The 24,217-nt window shown below is 45.6% G+C and overlaps 1 protein-coding gene across 4 annotated transcripts in view; it reads left to right on the forward strand.

Moving 5' to 3' along the window:
* SULF1 (sulfatase 1) overlaps positions 1 to 20,180 on the forward strand; it is a 163,282-nt gene extending 143,102 nt beyond the window's left edge. For all 4 annotated transcript variants that reach the window (XM_037058682.1, XM_037058683.1, XM_037058679.1 and 1 more), the window contains 9 exons: positions 322 to 418; positions 946 to 1,040; positions 1,360 to 1,425; positions 2,368 to 2,540; positions 4,994 to 5,136; positions 5,230 to 5,353; positions 7,099 to 7,132; positions 8,389 to 8,454; positions 17,936 to 20,180. In XM_037058682.1, coding sequence (XP_036914577.1) covers positions 322 to 418; positions 946 to 1,040; positions 1,360 to 1,425; positions 2,368 to 2,540; positions 4,994 to 5,136; positions 5,230 to 5,353; positions 7,099 to 7,132; positions 8,389 to 8,454; positions 17,936 to 17,966 — 829 coding nt within the window. In that variant the 3' untranslated portion in view covers positions 17,967 to 20,180. The remainder of the gene's footprint in view (positions 1 to 321; positions 419 to 945; positions 1,041 to 1,359; positions 1,426 to 2,367; positions 2,541 to 4,993; positions 5,137 to 5,229; positions 5,354 to 7,098; positions 7,133 to 8,388; positions 8,455 to 17,935) is intronic.
* Positions 20,181 to 24,217: the final 4,037 nt, after the last annotated feature.

A 24,217-nucleotide genomic window follows, 5' to 3' on the forward strand; every position in this document is an offset into this window, starting at 1 on the left:
TGAAAACCTCATTTCCCCCCTACAGTACTTGATGGGGCTTTCAAAGCTGGAGTTCTGGGGTGTTATCTTTTCATGGGAATGTGAACACTGAAAGCTGCCTCGAAAGGTGATCTGAATGGTGACTGCTCTCTGACAGCATCCTCTGCCCACCAGTAGCCGGGAGACATTCCCACTCACCCTGGCCTTTGGCTCAGCTCCAAACCATAGCTTGTATACAAATCAAGCGTTTAGAGGGCAATTAAGTTCCCTTGGCCATTTCTAATACTGTTTTCAATGTTAGAACATAGACCTATTTCTAATGTTTCTTGTTTGTTTTTACAGGTGCTTTATTCTTCCAAACGACACAATCCATTGTGAGAGAGAACTGTATCAGTCGGCCAGAGCGTGGAAGGACCACAAGGCGTACATTGACAAAGAGGTGAGCCGTGGCCGTGTGACCAGAGGAGTATTCCCAGTGCAAGCCTGGCTCGCTAGTTCTACTGGTGGTACATGTTATGTGTGCCCGTCGCCTTCTTATAGTTACATGAAAAATAGAACAGCAAGGTATTTCTCATTCTTCAGTGATATAGTGATAGTCCTGACTGAAAACAAAATAGAGGGTGAGAGAAGAAGGGGGCCCCAGAGAGACGGCCTAGGCTGGGAATGGACGTGAGATGCAGAAGCACCTCACCTGTCCAGATCCTGAAGAGCCCAGGGCCTCAGACGTCATGGAGGCGGGAGGGGGGTGGTTCTCAGTGACCTTCTGAAGTCCCTGTGAGAAAGTAACTCAGTTATAAAAGAGCCACCTGTCAGTGCTCATGATAAGACGTCAGCTGGAATATAGAGGGAGATATACTCTACGCTCAGTTTGTTTCCACTTAATTATTATTATCTCCAGCGAAGGGCTGTAGTTATGGAACACAGAAAATCCTTAGAAATGTTATTGTCGAAGTGCATGTTTTCCAGATCGAAGCTTTGCAGGATAAAATTAAGAATTTAAGAGAAGTGCGAGGGCACCTGAAGAGGAGGAAGCCCGAGGAGTGTGTCTGCAGTAAACAGAGGTGAGCCTGGAGGCAGCCGGGCCTCCCTCCCACACTCGGGTTTTGCACAGGCTACGTCGATGAGCATTGGGCCTGTTTCTCTCTCTTACCAATAGAAAGATTAATAAAGTGAATGTATTATCATATGTTTGTAATGACCTGAATTATTTAGGTCAAAGTGTCATAAACAAACCTACACAGACAGGGAAAAAATAAAAACTGTAAGTCGGTCCCATTAAGCTTAGATAGTTACAACAAAGTAACTGCCTTCTTTTTATAAAATAAACTCTTTAACAAATGCATGATTATGAAGACTCACTTTTTCATCTTCTTCCTGTAGCTATTACAATAAAGAGAAAGGTGTAAAAAAACAAGAGAAATTGAAGAGCCATCTCCACCCATTCAAGTGAGTATTACAGTCCCGTTTCCCGCAGTTGCTAGAAATAAAGGACTGGGTGCCGGGCAACCCTGAAAGGCTGCAGGGGCTCCTGTGTGGTCAGGGAGCCTGCTCGGGGGAAAAGTGGGTGCCACGGGGAAAGCATAGAGCCCCAGGCCTTGAGCGCAAGCCCACACCCTGCCCGGGGAGTATGGTGATGCCAAGGGCTCCTCTGGGGAAGCTGTGAGCAGGCCTCTGATTCTGTGTGTGCTCTCACCGGCGGACGAGCAGTCACTGGGTTTTACTCTGGGCAGAGCGTGGCTCTCTGTGCACGGTGACTGGGAGATGGCCGCTCCGGGCCAGACCCGTGTGTTCTATAGAGCAGCCAGGCATCGTGGTGAATTCTGAAAGTTGGAGGAAATATACGTGGTTTTTAAATAATAGTTAACTTTGCAAGGAAAAGGGATTGAGTATTTGAGTCTCAACAAAATGTGAGCCCTTCTGGTAAAAGCAAAATAATTTTTTTAAAAAGACAATTCTTCCCAAGCCTGTATTGTCAAATTTGTCAAAGAATTTTAGAAACCTTGAAACGCAAGCCATCGAATCCAGCTGCTGCGGTCCTGGCTGACAGGTGCTCAGCCACCAGGCAATTCAGCCATTTATCCAGAGAGGTAGATAGTGGAACCTGCTGATTCACGTGGACGTTTATTGGCTCGATGTTTGCGTGTAAATACGGAATGAAATGTTGATGCTGTTACGGCTCAGTAGAATTCTAAGAGAGCCGTCACAGCGAGTTTGCCCCCACTCTTACTGATGATACTTGAGGGCCTCCGTGGAAAACAGAGGTCATCCATTATTGTGTATCTCTTATCATGGGAGCGAATGTTTGTGCCAAGTTCATAACAATACTCCTATCTTTAACTGAGAAGGCGCTTTCTGGTCATTAAAAAAAAATCCCTTCTGTGGGAATAGGGAGGCCGCTCAAGAAGTGGACAGCAAACTACAGCTTTACAAGGAGAACCGCAGGAGGAAGAAAGAGAGGAAGGAGAAGAAACGCGCGAGGAAGGGGGAGGAGTGCAGCCTCCCCGGCCTGACCTGCTTCACGCACGACAACAACCACTGGCAGACCGCCCCCTTCTGGAGCCGTGAGTCCCTTCCTGTGCTAAACGCCCTGGTGCAGAGACACAGGACTCGTGTCACAGTCACTCAGACGAGGAAGTCAGTCACGTGCATCCAGCACTCTGGCATCGTCTAAGACGAGAGCATCCGGTTGTTTCCTATACCGGCAACTAGAATCGTTTTTGCCAGAAATGACTTTTTTCATTAGAGCGTTTTTTAAATTTTGTTTGAAAATACAAACCTGTCCCTGAGTTTTTCTCCTGATATTGTACATACCACTCAGCCCCTCGTGGCGTTCCCGCCCAGGAAGACACTCTGTAGCTAAACAACAGTAATAATGGGTGAACTAATTGGCCCCAGATATGTGTCGCCTGTGCTCCATTTCAGGTGTACACTCTTAAGGCAGGGGTGTCAGACTCATTTTCACCAGGGGCCACGCCAGCCGCACGGTTGCCTTCAAAAGGCCAAATATAATTTTAGGCCTGTGTACATGTAACCGCTCCTTAACTGTTAAAGGGGTGAAATTACATTTAGCCCTTGGAAGACAACCGGGAGGCTGAGGTGGCCCCCTGTGAAAACAAGTTTGACACCCTTGCTCTAAGGGTAATAAAAGGCAGTAAAAGCTCCTTAGATGCAGGAACCATTTCCTACGGAGTCTGAGCCCCTTTCAGCACCTAGCGCTGTGCTTGCAGAACACCCTCAGGGACGCCACGAACTGTCTGGACTTACGTGAAATCGCTAAGGAAACAGAGTAATCACAATTGTGCACTTTTGAAATTAGTGCTTCTACTTGCTTTAGTGGTCCAGGGCACAGCCAGATGACACCCTCAATTCTGTAGCATTTCACCCGGAGGAAAGATCATCATCGTGCCGCAGCTGGAACTCCACCCCGGTTAGGGTTTCTGAAACTGGGATCCAGAGACATCCAGGACTCCCAGGCTGTTCTGGGAGGGATCTAGGGCCCAGTGTGAGGATTTTTTTTTTCTGCAGCAATACTTCTTCTTTTAGCGTCTGTGTTTGCATTTAAGTCTATAGTCACACGAAGGCTGAGCAAACTCTTCAAGGCACAGCCCGCACCTTTTAACGGGCGTCCCTAAAGCAGGGTACGGGGCTCTCTGGGGGTCATTCCGACGCCGGAGCTCTTTTCTCAGCCAGGCCGTGGGCCGAGCCCTGCAGACAAGCAAGGAACCGGATGCACCTCATTCTCTGACACTTGCATTCCAGTGGGAGGGGAGGTGTCATCAAGAGGAAAGTGAAATAAGATCATGACAAGGGATGCCGATGCTATAAGGAAACAGTGATCTCTGAGAGGGTGGAGACAAGGGGCCTTCCTGCAGAGGTGAAGGTAGGCTGACACCTAAGGGTCCAGAGAAGCAGCCCATGTGAAAGGGGGTCATGGGCGGGAGGGTCAGCGCCTCAGGCAGACGGAATAACAAAAGCAGGGGTCCTGGGGAAAGAACAAAATTTATTGTGTCAGCACTGGCAAGCCCCTTGGAAGATGAAGTATTTGGGAAACATGAAGTTATAGTTTGCTTGTAGCTTGCACAGGAGGTGCCTCCGACTCTGTCAGCGTCTCCCCCTTTGAGTGGAGACCCCCGCCCAAGGCACCACCACTTCTGACCTCAGCCCTGCAGAGCTTCCTGGGTGTCCCCCAGACTCCGCTCTTGCTATTGCCAATCCATTCCGCTCAGAAAATGTAGTTATTGTTTAATGACATCCTCCTTTCCTTAGGATAAAAAGCAAAATCTTTAACATGTCTAACAAAATCCTTAATATGCCCATGCTACTCTGGCCCATTTCCTCCCAGGCTCACCTACATCAGCTACTTGACTTCTCTCTGCCACAAGCATCCTGAGCTCAGAGCCTTTGCACACACTGTTCCCTCCCCCTGAAAGGCTTTGACCCTACACCCACCTGAACCCCTCTACCTAACACAGACCATACTCACCCTCAGAGTCAACTATAACATCGCTCCTCACAGAGACCTTCCCTGTTTCTCAGATGACATTAAGACCCTTTTATACACTCTGTCAGCCTGTTTTTTTCCTCCATAGAACTTAACCACATTCATAATTGTACCATTTGTAGGGTTGTTTTTAGTATTTTGCTTTTGTTTTTGCTTAACATTTGTTTCCACTCCTACATGTAATTTTCTCAAAATAAGAGACCAGACCATGTCTGGGAGAGGCTGTACCCCCAACACACAGAAGATGCTCAGTAAATATTAGGTGAAGGAACAAACAAATAAACAAATAAGCAAACTACCTGATCAAGATCAAATCAACTAATTTCTCACAGCAAATCTATATAGAGAGGGAGGAAATACAGTTACTTTTAACATCTACCCACAGAGTACTTTCAAGAAAGAAAATGTGAATCTTAAAGCATAAAAATAAGGCAACATGGGAACAGCTAGCCCACCTCCACTTCTCATTCTTTTTGTCTTGTTCTCTCTCTCTCTTTTTTTTTTTACCAACAGTGGGGTCTTTCTGTGCCTGCACGAGTTCAAACAATAACACCTACTGGTGTTTGCGTACCGTTAATGAGACACATAATTTTCTTTTCTGTGAGTTCGCCACGGGCTTTTTGGAGTATTTTGATATGAATACAGATCCTTATCAGGTGAGTAGCTATGTTTTCATTCTGTGAAGGTTATTGAAGGTAGAATAATGGGAACACGGACTTCAACATGCCGTCCTGGCTCTTCATCCACAGCTCACAAATACAGTGCACACCGTTGAACGGGGCATTTTGAACCAGTTACACGTACAGCTGATGGAACTCAGAAGCTGCCAAGGGTATAAGCAGTGCAACCCAAGACCTAAGGGCCTGGAAGTGGGTAAGAAAACTCATTTTTTTTCCCTGTGTCACCTGGAAAATTCTTGGTGGTGTCAGGTTTCCTGCCTTTGCAATGTTTGTGTGCACAGACACAAACCGTTTGGGACGCTCACAGGGGAAGCTCTCCAGGAGATTCCAAACACGATTTCTTCTCTAAATTTAGCGCTGCGTGCATTAGTGCAAAGTTAAACACACCAAAAGATTGGGTGAGCTTTGTGTTCCAGTCTCTCCTATGGGACTTCTATTACTAAACCCCAATTTCAGACTGAAGCATCCATTGGAAGATGAGATTAAAGCACTGGGGATTCATTTGTTATTGCTGTCAACAGTCATAGACATACTGTCGGTAAACCGGGATATCCTATTTTGTAAGAGGACCCTATTTTTGCTTATGACAGCTTGGGGCTCCCCCGTCGGACCTCTGCCCATGACACGGTGACTTGGTTTCTTTGGTGGCGTTTTCCACCTGAAACCAGAGCTATCTGAGCCATTCATTGAGTTGGATCTAACAGTACGAGAGAGCTTCTTTGGAATCATGCAGATGTCCCCACTGTGGTCTGCAGACTTAAACTAACTTATTTCTCCTCCAGCTCATGGGGATGCATTGTCTATGCCGCAGTTGACGAGAATACTCATTTTCTTATCATTCTTACAGAAATGTAAATACCAGCTATCCATAGAAAGAAGGGGAAAGAGCTGAAGCTGGCCAGGGCTGTGGTATCAGCACAGCGTACAGTCAACAGCATGCTGAGCTGGGCATACAGGCTGAGGTTCCCGTTTGCAGGAACCTCTGCTGTGCGGCTGAGTCCTCTGTGTCCTTCATTGCCTGCGCCTCTGTGGGCCCTGATCAGAGATAGAGGTTGGGGGTGCCCTGAAAGGGCCAACCTCGCCACCTGTCATTTCCACCATTGTAGGATCCTGAAGGCGTTCGAGCTGTGAGAGCCCCATAAGAAATAATAAGTCCTGTGAGAGGGGCCCCATCTCAGCCGTCCGTCAGCACTTCTCAGTTCACGCCCTAGCGAAATGAGCTGCCAGCCAGGAGGGTCCGGTCCTGGCTTGCAAACTGGGTCATCTGGTCACTGACCCCACTGCGCTCAAATCCTTTCAGATATCTGCTTATCTGTTGACCCTTTCCTCAATTCTTGGGGGGAAAAGGAGAAGAAAAAGGCCTGGAAACTAAACCAACTCTTAGAGGCACTGGGAATACTACACAAAGACATTTCTCCCCCAAAGAACACAGCACTCGTACTGGTGATGACACAGCCACTCTCCCCAATGAAACTGACCCAGCGGTTGCACGGCTGGGTGACTCACGGGAGGGGCCACTGACTGCTGCAGGCCTTCACGTGGTCCTCCCCACTTTCTAGACAGTCCCTAACGGAGGTGATCGTTGGCCTTTCTTTCCAAGTGCTTTGTCTAAAAATAACTGAAGTGTGACTTTTACTGCGACTCAAACAGACTTCTGGAAGCACTGCCTGACCGTTTTTCCATGGCCCCTTCTCCTTTCTCAATCCCACTCATTTTTCGTATGAAAACTGTTATGTGTTTTATCGTAAACATTTGTATTTATAGCTTTCAGTCCTCATTTTGAACCCAACAGAAAAGCTCTGTTGGACTTCAGCCCTGTCTGTATTTAATGCAAGATGTTTCTTTCTAGGATTTTAGATGTGCGTGGAACACTGCGTAGTGAATGATTTTATGAGTCCTAACGCTAACATAAATTACTCTTGTATTTTCCTATATCAGGAAATAAAGATGGAGGAAGCTATGACCTACACAGGTATCCACTTGTTTATTCTCCCTGGCAGCTTCTTTCCCAATAATTGCATGCCCCCGCCATTTCAACTAACTCCTGTTTCTGACCGCACTGCACAGAGTGTGTGCTTGCCCTAACAGCGCTCACCACCATCTCACGTCATTGGTCACAGATGCGTCGTTTTCTTTTTAAATCAGCTCACTGCCACAACGGCTCAGAGCGTTTGCTCATCCCCCGTGCTTGTTCGCTGGCTGAACGATGCTTTCAAGAATGGAATGAGTGAAAAGGGGAAACAGAATGAGCTGTGGGAGCCCCGGGGAGAGGGTGGGAGAACTGTGCCCCTCGTGGTTCCTTGTGTTGATTTGCTGCAGAGGCTTCATGGAAACCAGTGAGAATTTTTATGACATATAACGTCAAAAGTGAAAAAAAGAGTAAAGGGAATGTTAAGAGCATTCTTAAGCTGAAGTTGGAGGGAATAGAAGAACTTCTTGGTTAACAGTTTTTAATTAACTGCTGGTGAGAAGCAGCAGTTGATGCGATTCGGACGGCTCTGCAGGGCGGGGTTAGTGATTGGAGAGACGGTGCTGGGGTTGGGGACAGGGTGCCAGGAGTGGCACATGCGGGAAGGGCAGCCTCACATGGAGACGATGCTGCCTGACCCACAAAATTTGATGAAAAGGCCTCAGCCCAGTTACCTCATCTCCCTCCAACCACCACCCCCATCCCTCTTACCTCGTTGCGCTCTGGAGGGGACACCCAGAGGCCTGGTGGCCACGTCACTTGGTCACCCAGGTTTTCTTGCCCATTTTCCACTCCAACATAGACCTCAGGTGCGTTTGTCAGAAATATGCCATATGGGACAAGAGTTACCACCTCTATTGTGGGGAAACTGAGATACAGTGTGTCAGCATATCTAATGAATCCGCCTGGAAGAAAAACTTCCCATCAAAGGCATATGGACTTCACTAGTATCATCTATACTGATTTCATCTGAGAAACAAAAAAAAAAGACTGGTGTTTCAGGGCCCCCTGTCGGCCCACAGCCCCCATCCAGCCTCCGGAGCTGTGGGGGTCTCAGATCCCTCCTGTTAGAAGACCACTCCATGGGGAGACCTGGAGTGAAACAGTAGGAAAGGTGGTGGGATGATAATAACAAATGAAATGAGGAAAGCTGGACTTCTGAGGTTCCTTGGTAACATTTTTGTGTCTCTTCTTTTTCTCTTCTTTCGTCTCCTTTCCTGTCCTCACTCTGCTCCTTGCCAACCCTGTGTCACCCATAGCCCACGAGGGACAGAGCAGAAGAACCCACTCATAAGCTGGTCTCACCCAGGATACGGGCTGACGAGGTAATACATCCCCCCCACTATACACCAGGGCTGTTTCCCTGGGGGCACTTCAGACACTTCCAAAGTGTGACATTTCAGATGGACCTAACACTAAATACTGACTCTATAGTTATTTTATTATGGACTCAGATTTTACAGCTGAGGGATTTTCAGGGTGGCCTTTTTAACATGTGTCCCGAGGGAGATGAAGGGATTATTTAGGACCATCTGGTCAGAGCCTAGTCAGTATTTTTCTCCCTCAAGTCATCCCTGGACACCTTTGAGATGAAAAACGCTTAGTTATTGCTCTCCAGTGGAAATTAAACGCAAGCACCCGGGACCCTCTCCTTCCCTGATCCCTGCAGCCGCCTCCACACAGGCCGAATTGGCCGTTTCCGAGGTCGCCCGGTGCAACGTTGATAACCTGAGTTGTCCATGGCGTCCCCTCTCTGCCCCCATGGCCGTTGAAAATGTGTGTGCAGGGCAAATACCTGTGGCTTTTTCCCCCCCTAAATGTCTTACCAAAAGACAGATCTAAGGATGCTGTCTAACTCAAAATGACTGGCGTTTTCATCCTCTGCCATCCCGTCACTGGTGAGGCAGGCTATCTTCCCATCCCAATCCAGGTTGCAGGCGGGAGATCATGGGACAGGATTACTGAGCGTTTGCCTGTCACACCTGGGGGCTCACCGGACACCCAGACGCCGTGTTCGATGTGGCCTGCCCTGCTCACTGTATCCTGCTGGCGTCCCAGGGAGCCGGCGCGGCACCGGCCGCTGTGTGCATGGGGCTGCTGGGAAAACGGCTGTGTCCAGGCGGGGGTTCCGGCACGCAGCCCTGCAGGGACGACCCTTTGTGGGGCTTCAGATGCCTTGGTTCTTTACCATTCTGATTCTTCTAGAAAACTAACTAAGGTGCATTTTGAATCATGAAACTTCATTACAAATGCCTTTGAGGAAAACGGTAACATGCAAACCTAAAGAATTTGAAACTTGGAAATTCAAGTGTACTTTAGAAAATGTATCTCTTACAAGATGGGCTAAGGAGGAGTTTTCACACTGCCTTTGGTTGTGTGGATTTTGAAAAACTAATTCTTAGATTTATTTAGAAGGTCTTCAAAAAGCAGGTCTGTTTCCCACTCATCTTTGTGATTGTTTGTGTACGTATTTTTTGCTATGGTGTATGGTATGGGGCAGCTGACCCACTTTCCCCGACACCGGTCATCCTGCAGTTAGGACAAGCTCAGATCAGGACGCAGCCCAGAAAGTGGCCCCCGTGACTCAGGAAATCATTTCTGGCTTGAGTTGAAAGCAACAATTTCTCTGTTGCAAGATAGTGTAGGATCAACAGGTTGCTGGGGTGTCGGTTTCCTCCATTGCCTATGACAGCTGATGCTGCTGCCCTCTGCTGTCTGACACTGTGTCCAGCTGGACTTCGGGGCAGATCGTCAGGCCTAGGCAGCTTAACACCTCAGGGCTGCTTCCTGATCCTTCTGGGACGTACCCTTCAGGCCAGCAGGCCACATTCTGCTCCACCCTCATGCTTCTGTCCACTTGCTTTGGCCTCTTTGATTCATCTCCTGTTTAGCCACAAGTCCGTGCCTTGCAGATGTGTGCGGGTGACGCAGAAGCTTCTTTGTGTTAGAAGCTGTGTAGTCCTGTGGTTAGAGTATAGACGCCGGAGCCAGCCTGGGCTCAACCCCCGGCCTTGCTGGTAGGAAGCCAAGACCAGAGTCTGGCATGTATCAAACCCTAACACCGATGGGCATTATTAGTAAAGTGTGCTGGGGTGTGCAACATTTAAATGAAGGAGACAGTATGTGAAAGGGGATAAGTGATGTTATAATTGCAAAGCATGTTACCATATTTCATAAGAAACACAGAAAGAGATATTGTTCATCAGCACCACCATCTCCATCACCACTCGTTGGTAACCAGGTTTCCGCACACAAATCCACTGAACTGCTGGAACCTCTCAGATCACTGCCCCTTCCCTATTCACGCTAGTGAAAATTCCCCTGCTTCTCTTCTCGTTCACATCTCAGGACTCCATTTATTTCAAGCTGCCTTACCAGCACTGCTAGACTTTTCTGTCTTAAGGTGCTTGACCAAGAGATGAGTCAATATCAGGGTTTGGGGTTATAGGGACCGGAAGTGAGGTCAGCCTCCCAAGGTGATGCGGGGACTTAGGGTACAAGTTGTTCAGATGTGGATGAAAGAGCCAAGGAGGTCACTGCGTGCAGTTCTGTGTTTTGCACCCCACACAGAAGCATGACATGGAGGGACAGCTAGGCACAGTAATGCAGCCAGAGCTCTGCTAGACACGCCACACCAACTGGTGGGGACAGTGTTTCTTCGCACCACAGTGGCCACCCTAGTCAGACCAGGGTTGATCTAAGCTCCATGTCTGAGCTCTAAAAGAATGCTCATAACTTGGCCTTACTTTTGCAATAGTGAGTCAATCCACCTGCTTTATTTCTTGTGCCACAGAAGAGGAAACTGAAGTGTTGCATTTTTAGAACTTGAAGATCCTTCCCAAACAATAGAATGAAATTTACCTTTGAATGGCTTCAATACACGGGAGGGGGGGAATGAGAGGGAAAAATAACCTTTTTCATCCATTTATGAAAGAAACAAGGAAAGAATCCAAATGACCACCTCTCTGCAAGGTACTGCCTTCAAGGCCATAGTCCAGCCTGTAATTACTGTGGAGAACGCAGAGCACTTTGGCAGAGGAAGACACGGTGCCAGGAGCCACGTGAGAGCCCCTAACCCAACCTGAGAAATCAAGGGGGCTTCCCAAGGGGGTGCCATTTATGCTGCATGCTGACGGCATAGGCTAGAGTCCATCCTCCTGAAAGGGACAGTCTTTGCAAAGGCATGATTCAGTTAGAGAATTGTGATCAATTCAATGAGAGAGAAGAGAGCAATGAACTGAAGAGGTAAACAGCCTGTTTTATGAAGAGTGTTGTATGTAGGGGATGCATATAATTTATATTTCAAACAGGGGTGGTTTTGGTCTCGGAGGGGGCACTATACTATTAAAGCTATGTAAATTTGATATATGTCTTTACTGACTGGTGAATTGGTCAGTAGATTTATAAAACAGTTGTATTTAAAAACTATTTTCTAACCTAAAATTCCAAAAATTCTGGACAAATGCTGCACTGATCAGGATGGGGGTACAACAGGCATAAACGGGCATCACCCTGGGCAGACGGGACAATTTGGTCTCCTAGCAAGGAGCTGAATCAGGGGATTTGGTCTTTATCCTGAAATCAATAGGGAGATATTCAAGAGTATTAATGAGGAAAAAGACAGGCGAGCATTTGGGTTATTTGGATCAGGTCGCACACGTAGTTGTGAGAACAGTTTTGTGGGTCAGGTTGGGCACGTGTTCCAGCTTCACTGCCTCCCGGTTTGGGGACCCTGTGCCAACAGTGCTGTGTAACTCACTGCGTTCCGGCACTCTCCCAAGTCATTTAATCATCACAGTAAGTTTGTGAGCTTGGCACTATGCTTCTCCCCATTTTACAGATGAGAAAAGTGAGTCAGAAGGGGACTAAGTAAACTTCCCAAGATTATATACCCGATACATGGTGGAATAGGTAGTCAGACTCAGGGGTCTGGGTCTAGCACGTGCTTTCAGTCTCTACACTTTACTGTTTCTCTTGGACAATTTATTTAACCTTTTTAATTTTATCATCTATATAAAGATGATGATAGTACATACATATAATAATACATATGCATAATAATATATAAGAATTACATGAACTAACCTGAAAAGTGATTTGCACAAGCCCAGAATTTATGTTATTGTATGATTGATGTTTCATTGAAAAATTAAGACCCATATAAAATTCCAATGCAATCTAAAACACATTGCCCTGACTGGTGTGGCTCGGTTGGATGGGCATCATCCCGCAAAGTGAAAGGTCACCGGTTCGATTCCCAGTCAGGGCACATGCCTAGGCTGCGAGTTCAGTCCCCAGTCAGGATGCCTAGGAGAGGCAACCAGTAGGTGGCTCTCTCTCACGTTGATGTTTCTCTCCTTACTTTCCTTACCCTATCTCAAATAAATAAATAAATAAATAAATAAATAAATAAATACTTAAAAATGTTTCAAGCAGCATGAAAGTCACTCATGATGAATACTTAATTTAATCCCAAATATTGGAAACCCTGTGCCTCCAGGAAAACATTCAAAGAGAACCCAGAAAAATGTGGAAGGACTTAGCAGAAAAGAATGGATAGATTAGTGCAGACATTGCTCAGGCAATCTCAATTTTGAAAATCAAAATATTGCCCTCAGAACAAAAACCTGGGAGAATAGCCAAATTGATTGAAATGTCCTTCCACTTAGCAAAGATCAATGATGCTATAATGCTTTATGAATTTTCGGTGGACCTATCCCTGGCTCCTAGAAATTGTGGGCACCTGCCCAGGTGAAATTCAGAGTTTGCTGCCGAGCACAGGCACCCGGAGCCATCTACAGAGGGGCGCTGTAATGGAGGCGCTCCCACAGTGCCCAGGAAACCCAGAGGACGGAAGGGCTTTGTGGAGGGGTGATGCTCCAACCAACTGGGGTGATGAGGCAGAGAAGCACATTCTAGAAATAAATGCACGTGCTGGAGAGGAAGCCAGCCTGGTGCTTTCAGAAACTGGACGTTGTTCCGTGAGGCCAGGACACAGGGGGAGTGGGAAAAAGGAGGCAAGCAGGCCTGGGAAAGTCAGCGGGGGTCCAGCAGTCTCTGCAGACACTGTCCTTTCTGCTTTTTACGACACCAGCATCTCCTGTCCAGCACTGTTTCCACGCTTACATGCCCTCCAAGTGACCCACCCGTGGGCAATAGCATGAACTGATTATGTGGTCATGTTCTTAAAAGAACGTCATCCAGCCCTGGCTGGTGTGGATCAATGGATTGAGTGCTAGCCTGTAAACCGAAGGATCACCAGTTCAATTCCCAGTCAGGGTACATGCCTGGATTGTGGGCCAGGTCCCCAGTTGGGGCACCTGAGAGACAGCCACACACTGATGTTTCTCTCCCTCTCTTTCTTCTTCCCTTCCCCTCTCTAAAAATAAATAAAATATTTTTTTAAAAAGTCATCCAGAAAAAAACGTGGCTCATCCTGAGACCCAGGCCCGTTTTTTAAATTTTTCCTTAGTTGTTTCATAACCTTTCTGCCTGGGGTTGGATAAGAATTACCTATGACTTGAAATCAGCTACATTGATTTCCAAAATTCACTTTTCTGAAGAAATGTACTTACACCTTCCCTTCCTGGTCAAGAACTGCAGGATGGCCCAAGAAAAGGGCATTATTTTGTGAGGACTGGCAGAAAGCAGGACAGACATGTTTATCGACAGCCATTTCTATGGATACAGAGGTGGGAATATAGCTATCTAGACATACTTAAAAATAATGCGCTTTTACTGATACCTCCAACTCTAATTCAACATGAGGTTCACTGTAGTCTTTCCAGTGGCAGTATTTCAGCTGTGCTTTCCAACAGTGAGAGGTGTAGTTCCCGTTAGCCTCAATGCATTAACTCGTTTGTGAGGGTCTAGGGAACACCGAAGGCAATTTCAGTAAAACATGCTCCTGCAGAGACAGTCCTGCTAAACAGAACTCAATATATTTTTGCATACTTTCTATCTGTGTTCCAAGTTACTTGGGCTCATTCCATGCCATCCTCCCCACCCTTGGTTTATTGGCTTGTATTCCATTTTAGGCTCGATGTTTTTCTCATTGTTAATTTAATCTTGTTTTTCAGTACGCAGTGCGTTCGCATAGTTCCAAAAGCCAAAAACTTCAAAAAGCCTACGCAGAGAAATGTTGCCGCTTCCCACATCCCCTTCTCGACCGTGTGCTGGAGACCACTGGTCTCCTCTGTGTCCGCTTCACCTTCCTGTGTTTGTCGGTGCAGTAACACCCAGACATGCATATTTTATTTTTATTACCTTTTTACACAAAAGGTAGCATACTATATACACTATTTTGCACTCAGTTTCTTTTTCACTTAAAATATGACTTTCAGCCCTGACTAGTGTGGCTCACTTGGTTGAGTGTCATCTCAAAAGCAAAAGGTCACTGAATCAATTCCCCGTCAGGGCACACATCTGCCTTACGGGTTCAGTCCCGGCCAGGGTGTGTACCACAGGCAACCGATCCTGTTTCTCGCTCACATCAATGCTTATCATCCCCTCTCTTTCTCCCTCCCTTCCCCCTCTCTCTGAAAATAAAAAAATGAATTTAAACATGATTTTCACTTTAAAATATATCCTCAGAGAGATTTTCCCATTCTGTTTTCATTGCTTCATAGTACTCCACTATGTGGGTACACTGTAATGGATTCAACCTCTTTTATGGATGGGCATTTTAGTAATTATAGTTTGCAGTTACGGATGGTGCTGCAATAGAGTCTTGTGCAAATGTATTGCATACTGTTGAGGATCTCTTCTGAGAAAATCCTTGGTCATGGGATAACTGAGCCAACAGGTAGATGGTTGTATCAAACATTGCCGTGTCCCCCCATCAGGTTGGGCCACTTTGCATCCCCATCACCAGTGTGTGTGTCTGCTTCCAACAGCTGTCCAACGTTTTAATTTTTTTCTAATCAAATGAGAAAGAAAGGATATTTCAGTGTGGTTTTATTTGTATTCATCTTATAAGTGAAGTTGAACATGTTTTTGAAAATTTAAAGGTCATTTTACTTTTTTTTTTTTAGATTATCTGGTCATGTCTTTGCCCATTTTTCTATATGGTTCTTTAAAGAATTGTCAAGAAGACTTAATAACTTTATGATACTAATATCAAAACACAAAGGCTACCTTCCTCTTGGTCAAGTACACTTCCGGTCTTTCAGGAGGTTATTAGAGTGTTTTCTTATCTGTGTGGCACAGTTCTGCTTAAGCTTATTCATAAATACTTGATCTTCTTAGTTACTATTGTAATAGGGCTTTCCTTCATCATTAAAACCTGTACCTGATTTTGTTATATATTCATATTTGTTTTTAGTCCATCTGACCTGTGTTGGATTGAGTATCTCCTATTATCATGCTTCTGTGTATTTCTCATTGTATCGTCCACAGGTAGCTTCTTCATAAAATTGGTAGCCCTTTTCTTTCCCTTTGAAGCTTAGTGGGGTGTGTCTTTTTGTCATATTGGTTGCTTTTGAACTTACACTATCTAATGTCCCTAGTCCCTGTTTCTTATGTAATCTTCCGTTATACCTTCGGTCAGGTTCGAATGGTGATCTTTGACTCCCAGCTATTACTTTACTACGCTCTCAACAAGCTGTTTCTCTTTCAGTTTTTCTATCTTTTCCTCTCATTTCTGGTTTCATTATTTCTGCTTTGCCATATAAAATATGTAAATATATTTTTATCTCCCCCACCTTTGTTTTACTCCTAGATCTGATAAATACATGGGTGAGCAAAACTAGATTTATAGTTGTGAGAATGAGAAACAGAGTTTATTCGTATGTTATTACTTATTTATGATTGTATTATTTTCCATGTGAACAACTCTAAACCCACTTTTGCCTGCCCTGTGTATCATATGCTCAATGATTCTTTTGCCAAAGTTTCCCCAGTGATTTTTGGATTGAATGAAACTGATCCTCTGAAATACTATTCTAGAAGAGCTGATATATGAATATTCCCTGCATCTTTACAATCTTAAAATTATTTTTCTATAGCCTTGGTACTTGCAAGAGAGCTTGGCTGAAAATAAGATCCTTGGCTCATACTTTAATTTCTGACTTAAAGTGGTTTTCATGCCCAGACTGGTGTGGCTCAGTGGACAGGGCGTTGTCCTGCAAACCAAAAGGTTGCTGGTTGGATTCCTGGTTGGGGCACATGGCTGGGTCGCAGGCCAGGTCCTGGGTTGGGGACGTGCCGGAGGCAACCAATTGATGTCTCTTACACGTCAGTGTTTCTCTCCCTCTCTTTCTCTCTCTCTTTCCCTCTCTGTAAACATAAATAAAATGAAATAAAATTCACTTTAGGAAAGTAAAATAAGGTGGTTTTCATGTCCTCACATGCTTGATTTCATTTACTGTGCAGTGTCGCATTGTGGCTGTTTTCACATTATTGTTTACTTTCAGAGGGGCATTTTCATAAATGGATTTTTTTCTTATTATTTTATAGCTTGTGTAGATTTAGGCTTCTTTTATTAATTTCATGGATTTTACATATTTGCAAGATTCCCAATTTAAGATCTTTTTCTGTCACTGTAGCCATCCATGTACACCTTCTACGTTTTAATTTTATTATCATTTGAGAGTGGGAGTAGGAAAGATTGTGTGCCCTCCAATTTTTTGTTTTTCTATTTTTCTCGCAAGACCTGAAATGTCCCTTCTTTTCTTTTCTTTTTTCTTTATCCCCCCGAGGTTCCAAAGGCTGTGTCTCTCTTCCTGTGAATTCTTTTCTCCCTGAAGCAGCGCCTGTCTGACGCCTCTTCAGTTCACACGCACTGAAGTCCTTTCCCCAGGATCCCCGCTGTGATTCACCGGAACTCTACAGTATTTTCTGTTTCAGGCTGATGTGCTTTCCAGCAATGGTTTCAAATCAGTTTGAACTCCACTCTCACTTCCCTCTGCTCTTGTCCACACCTTTTTCCAGGGTTGTGCCCAAAGTGTGACGTACAACTCTACTGGGATTTTTTTTTCTTAGTTCCAAGTGATTTGAAGCTTTCGGAATTTTCTGTCTTCTAGTTAAACTGAGATTTGGGGTTTTGTATAGTTTTACTTATCCTTCCTGCCAATCTACGTGGCTCGCAGGTTGTTCACTGCATTAATGCAGGCCACCTCTTTAGAGCCATACTTGGACACAGCTAGAGAAAAGATGTTTTCTGCAGGTCTGTGGTCATCTCAATAGTGTAGAAAGATCTCAGAAAAAGTGGGTGCAGGCTTTGCATAGTGTGAGAACCGCTGAAAGATTGACCTAGCCAGGACATAGAACTCTTAGGGCAAACAACAACAACGAAACAGATTCAAGCAATCAATTTTAAGAGTTTAACTGCATTCAAGTTTGTTTTTATTCTGAGTACCAGGGAATAGAAAATAAAGATATCTTACTAACACTGCCTGTCACATTAAAGTACTTTCAAATCCATCATTCACCAGGGAACCCTACAAGAGGAAAGGTATTATCCCACCAGTATTCCCACATTTGACAGACGAGGAACCCAGACTCAGAGACTCACTCACAGAATTTCGTGGCAACAGAGTTGGCTTGACCAGAGCCAGGACTAAAAGGAGCCCTCTGACGGTGCCCAGTCAGAGCCGTTTCCACTCGGTTCATCATCTTTCCGTGTTTCTGTTATTGTTCAATCACTCTTGGAACCCAGGACTACTCCTTGGTAACAGATTACTAGGGGGAAATGCTTTTTCGTGGTAGACTTGAAACTGATTTGCTTTGTGAAAACGATGCAAGTTGCTAGTCCAGAAATAGGAAATCTTTTCCCCACTAATGATCTGCCTTCATGTCTCTTCACAGAGGACAGTTATGGGACGGGTGGGAAGGTTAGCCTTCCCAGTCCCACTGCGGACAGCAGCTGGCAAGGCCTGGAGGGTTTATACAGCGTGAATGGAAGCGTCTATGAGTACAGACGGAGCTATAGACTTAGTCTGGTTGACTGAACTCATTACTTGGAGGACATAGCCAGAGTATTTGCACTGCTGAACGGTTACCACGAGCAAAACAAAACAAGACTCAGACTACTCAAAGTGATGGGTTCCTGGGTGTATCTACTGAGCTCCCTGTGCCGGTAGAGATGGCCCCCACTGAGTCAGATGAAGACCCAAGCTGCATGGCTGGGGAAGCCCCTCATTTGACCTTGCCAGCCAACCTTGAACCCTGCATTTGAACCGACCAACATTCAGTCCAGAAAGTAAACTTGAATGAAATAATGACATTCCAGAAGTTGTCGTTTGAATTCTGAACACTGGAGAAATCATGAAACTGCCAAATGGATGGAGCGTGAAGAGTTGAGTCATCTTGAACCTGACCTCAGTGGTAGTGACAGGCCCAAGCTGGTGTTCAAGGCCAGCCCCAGGCTACAGCCCATCACCAGGCACCAGAAAGGACCTCCCCAGGATGGTGGTCCAGGAGAAGATGTTTCGAGGATCAGTGTGTCTTCCTGGGCACTCTGACGTGGCTGCCACTCCTCAGACGGTCAAAGTGTCCACCTTGGAGAAGCCCATGAACTCCAGTAGTATGGAGGGCATGTCGAACAAGGTGGAGAAAAGTCACAGAAGGGGGACTGATTACATGAAATTGTTACCTTACCCTAAACACAGTATTGTTTTTAACTTTGTATTAGTAAACTAATAAAGGCAATCATGACAACCAACATTCCAAGCCACCCTAGGTAGTAGAAGTCAGTGCGCATGTCAGCAAACGCACAGAGACCTGGTGTTGTAATTCACTGTGTGTCCAGAGTGGGGAGCAAGGTGACGTGTGGATTTTTGTTGGGTTAGGGGATCCTGAAACAGTATTATCTTGGGAAAGCTGTAGGGACATGCATCTATACATGCTATCCTAACAAGATGGCTAGAATTGTGCCTTCCTGGTTTCCAAAACTGGACATGCTCCGTGAATCTTCCAACCCCCTTTCTGCAGTCTGGGTCACGTGGTTTGGATTCATCGTAACCACTGGAATTTTTCGATGCCGACACTTTCTAGGTCAATGATTTTGCACTTTGAGATCAAAATGCCATGTCTCTTTGGTTAGTCTTATTTTCTTACAGGCTTCTCACAGTCTCACTGCTTGTTCTCAGTGTGACAGAGTAAAACAGACCCCCGAGGACGACACACAGTATGGGTCCCATATTGTTTCACATAGGCTTTTGCCAGAAACTATTGCATGTTTTCTCTCGACTTGCTAAACTTGATTAGCAGAAAGGCATGGCTAATGATGCTGGCAGTAAAAAGAAATAGGCCACACAAATATTGCCTGCTTTCTCTCTGCCTAGCCTCAAAGTGTTCATTGTATGCTTAAGATTGCTAAATTGTTATTATTTTCATAACAGGATAAAAGGACTAAGGACTTTTTTTTCCCATCTTTGTTTTGTTTCCTTGACCTGGCCAATAAGCTTAAGTGTTAAGAAAACATATTCATTTTGAATTTACATAAATGTTTTTCCAATAAGACACAGTCATGAATGTTTCACAAATCAAACACACTGTAGGTGTTGTATGATTACTTCTGAGACCAAGTTCTGATTTCTAAAGGCATCATTCAAAACTGCTTTTCCCATTGTGTTCTTGAAAATATTCTTGTTCTGTATCAGATTTTTTAAATACCAGCAAAAGGATTACCTCATTGAACACTATCAGTATCCTAATCGATTTCTCAGTAATAGCATAACAGTGATTTTTTTTTAGATAATACAAACACATAGGTAAATTATGTTTCCTTTAAGTGTTTAAGGTAAACTCTTTTAAAGAAAGTTTAATATGTTATAGTTGAATCTTTGATAACTTTAAGTCTTTATTAGACTCTGTACATATGTTAAAGTTAACTAGCTCCTTATCAGATGTGCGTGTCACCGGCTGAATGGCAGAAGAGACATATTTATGGTCACGAATGATGTGCTTTGTAAAAAGGCTTCAGGTTATTAGGAAGCATACTGTGTTTTTTTAATCTTGTGTAATATTCTGTGATACTTTTATAGAACAATTCTGGCTTCAGGAAAGTCTAGAAGCATTATTTCTTGAAATAAAAGGTGTTTAAACTTTATCTGTTTCAGAGGAATGAACTTTACCAGGTTTTTGTGACACACCCATGCCTTGCAAGTAAACTCGAGTCCTGATCTCAATTAATGTGATTAAATATTAGCCATATTAGTGAGATGGAATCAAAGTCAGTGTGTTATAGAACAGTGGTTCCCAATCTTTCTGGCACCAGGTACCAGTAGACTGGGGGGTGGGGGTCGGAGCGGGGGGCGCAGGGATGCGGGGCCCAGACGGGAGGTGGGGCTCAGGTGAGCTTTGCTCATGGCCCGGTTCCTAACAGACCACAGACTAATACGGGTCTGCAGCCTGGAGGCTGGGGACCCCCAGTTACAGAACATTATCGTAACAGGGATTACAACACGGATTTGTCCTGTTGCTGTCAGGAGGCCGTGAGAGGCCGCACTGGGGTGGCTCTGGAGCACTCGGCCTGGGCAGCTTCACAGGGCTAATGCTTAGTTTGCTTCTCCGTTGTTTCCGTCTTGAAATGCTTAATCGTTTTTTAAAAAGGAGCCTCACATTTCCATTTGTCACTGAACCCGCAAATTATGTATTCGACACCTAGGCACTGCAAATGAAGTTTTTTTAAAAGCTAGGGGCCGACCCACCAAAGGCAGTTTGGATTCTTGGGGACCACAAACTTCGGTGGAGACAAAACCACTCTCCAAGACCTCAAGTTTTCTGATCCACAGATTTCACGCTCTGCCTTGTGCTCTAGATCCCCCGAGGCGCTTCCTGCACTCGGGGAGAGCTAACAATCTCAGAAATCAGAAATGTCCAGCAATCACAGAAAAAAACGCAGAGGACTTTGGGATCTGCCAGTTCAGTCCTCGGGTAATTGAGGAAACCGTCTGTATTAGGTTGCTAGGGTTGCCATAACAACGCCACAGGCTGCATGCCTCACACAACAGAAATTTATTTGCTCGCTGTCCTACAGGCTGGAAGCCAAGACCTGTCTGCAGCACCGGTTCCCCCTGAGTCCTCTGTCCTTGGCTCGCAGATGGCTATCCTCTCACTGTGTCCTCACGCGGCCTTTTTACTGTCCGTGCAGACCCCTGCGCGCTCTCTTTCTCTCTCTCTTGGACACCAGTTGTATAAGGTGAGGGCCCACACCTATGACCTCACTTCACCTGAATTACCTCTTTAAAGGCCCTGTCTCCAGATGCAGTCACATGGGGGATTAGCACTTCAGTATATGAATTCAGAGGGGACACAATCCAATCCATAACTCCACAGTTTCATCAAGAAGCACCCGAGATGACAATGCTGTCCCCATACCTGTCCTTCCTCCTGCTCCTTTCCTGGAAAGGGGGACCAGGCCAAATGTTGCTGCCCTGGAGGAAATTCCATTCTAGTTCAGTTCAATAACTCTGGTGTACCTACTGTGTGTACAGGGCCCAAGAGAGACTATTTCAGATCTTGACGGGCCCTTAGAAATTGGCCGGTCAGCCGGCCTCGATTTGGTCTGCGAGGAGGCTGATGCTCAGAAGGACTGAGCTGACTTGCATCCCCCCATTCCCTGCAGATGTGTAAGAGGAAGAGATTTAGCAGAGGTGAAGGCCAGCCCCTCCCACTTTCTCAAAACACACACATACAGGCCAGATTGGGGAAGAGAGGGAGAGACCACTGTGGAACCCCGTTCCGTAAGGAGTCAGGGAAAGAACAATGAACGTGAAATTAGACCCCACTTCATGGCAAACTCCTGATTTTGACTATCTGTATGAGCTTGGAAAAGTCACATAACCTCTCTAAATGGAGCTTCTTCTGTTGTAAAACAAGAAGTTTGAATTGAAAATGGAAAATGCGTAGTACATGGGCTTTCTTTCCCCAAAATGTGCCCCAGGAAGATGTTGCTGACGCATCAGGACACTTTTCCATTAAGCCAGAGTATCTGGGCCCTAGAATCCTCTGCGATGCAGCTGGCTGCTTCTTCAACCAGCTGCCACCAATACTGCTGATTTGGTGTTGGCGTGCACGACAGAAACCTGCCTGCCATACCCAAACCAGAAAATACCCGAGGCCCCGCTCAGCCTTCCAAAAAGAAGCGATAATCGCCAGCATCTGCGGGCTGTTTTGATAGAGAAGGAATGAATACTTACCACTCCAATTCCACACCAAACATACCTAAACTTGCTGACCTTCTAAAGAAGATTTTACTCTTCTTCTTTTAATTGAATTCATTGGGGTGGCATTGGTTAATAAAATTATGTAGAGGTTCCAGGTGTGTAGTTCTATAATACGTCACCTGCATATTGTACTGTGTGTTCACTACCCCAGGTTGTCTTCTTCCATCACCATGTATCTACCCCCCATACCTCGCCTACCCCACTTTCCCTCTGGTAATCACCATGCTCTTGTCTGTGTCTGTGAGCTTATTTTCTTAATCCCTTCACCCTTTTCACCGAGGCCTGCAACACCCCCCCCAACAGCTGTTGGTCCATTCTCTATTGATGAGTCTGTTTCTATTTTGTTATGGTTTCTTTGTTTGTTACAGCTCACATGTAAGTGAAATTATATGGTATTTGTCTTTCTCTGGCTGGTGTATTTCACTCAGTGTAACGTTCTCCAGATCCATCCATGCTGTTGCAAAGGGTGAGATCTCCTTCTTTTTATGGCCAAGTAGTATTCCATTGTCCTGAAGATTTTTAAATGCTTATTTTTCAGGACTTGCTTTAGAGCTGATATGACCTCAGATTAGTCCAATTCTACTTAATACTTTCAAATTATATTTTAATAGAAAACAAGTATCTGCAGTTGGTAATTAAAATACTTTGGGCAGCCCTGACCAGCGTGGCTCAGCTGTGTGAGCATCACCCTGCAAACCAAAGGTTGCCAGTTTAATTCCCAGTCATCAGGCCACATGCCTGGGTTCGGCCTGGTCCCCAGTTGGGGGGATGCAAAAGGCAACCCATTGGTGTTTCCTTCACACATCAGTGTTTCGCTCACTGTCTTCCTCCCTCCCTTCCCTTCTCTCTAAAAATAAATAAATTCTTTTTAAAAATACTTTGGGCAAAAATACTACCTTGATGTGGTCCACTTGGGCCCCCATTCACAGCCTGGTTCGCTTGAGCCCCCATGACTAACAGAAGCTTCTGTGGAAGCTGTACGAGCCCCTCGGCCCTTTTCTCATCTCCAGCCTTGCCCAGCTCCAACAGGTCCACCTCACACTCTCTTCCAGGCGAGTCCCTCAGGGCCATGGCTCAGATCTCAGCCTCCAGCTCAGGAATCTTCAATGATTGTCTACTGTCTTCGGAGACGCTCTACCCTGTCATGCACCCACCTGCTCCCCCCTCCGTCTCAGCTGCCGCTACCAGCTTCCCCTGGGTTAGTGCCACCTTCCCAGGTCTGAAGTCTTCTCCTGTTTCCATCTACCCTTCTGGGGTTTATCCCCATTTCCCATCCCAACCTGTAGAAATTTCATCCATCTTTCGATTCCCATATTATTTGAAGCTTTTGCGTTTTCCTCTCACATAAACTTTTCTGGACTCCTCCACCCCCAGAAATAATATCTCCCCCATTTTACACTCTCCCCCAGGTAAGGAAACACTGATGTCATACCAAGTCTGGGGCCAACCGAGTGAGAATAATTGGCCACAAACAACCTTGCTCCTTCCCCCACTTCGGACCAAGAAACTCACCTAAAGCTCCCCGCCCTGGCAACCACCGCTGTACTTATTTATAAAGTAGTTTTAACTTGATGTGAAGTGTACTTGAATGTCTACAGAACAGCACGAGGACATGAGGTCGTGAGGACGACTTCAATCCTACGATGACAACCTTACGGCTGTAATTAGAGAGACAGTAGGATTTCCCAGCCTCTGCTGACATTTCGGGGATGGATAGTTCTTCACCGTGGCTGTGGTCCTGTGCGTGGCAGAATGTTTAACACCATCCCCGGTCTCTGCCTTCCAGATGCACACCCCCACTTGTGACACCCCAAAATGTCTGCAGACACTGCCCAGTGTCCCCAGCACTTGCAAAGTCACCTCTGACCAGGAACCCCTGATACAGAGATGGCATCAAAGTACCGAAACAGGCCTGAAC

Source organism: Sturnira hondurensis, unplaced genomic scaffold (assembly GCF_014824575.4).
Source record: "Sturnira hondurensis isolate 20B ecotype Veracruz unplaced genomic scaffold, ASM1482457v3 Scaffold0010128, whole genome shotgun sequence".
Taxonomy (NCBI): Eukaryota; Metazoa; Chordata; class Mammalia; order Chiroptera; family Phyllostomidae; genus Sturnira; species Sturnira hondurensis.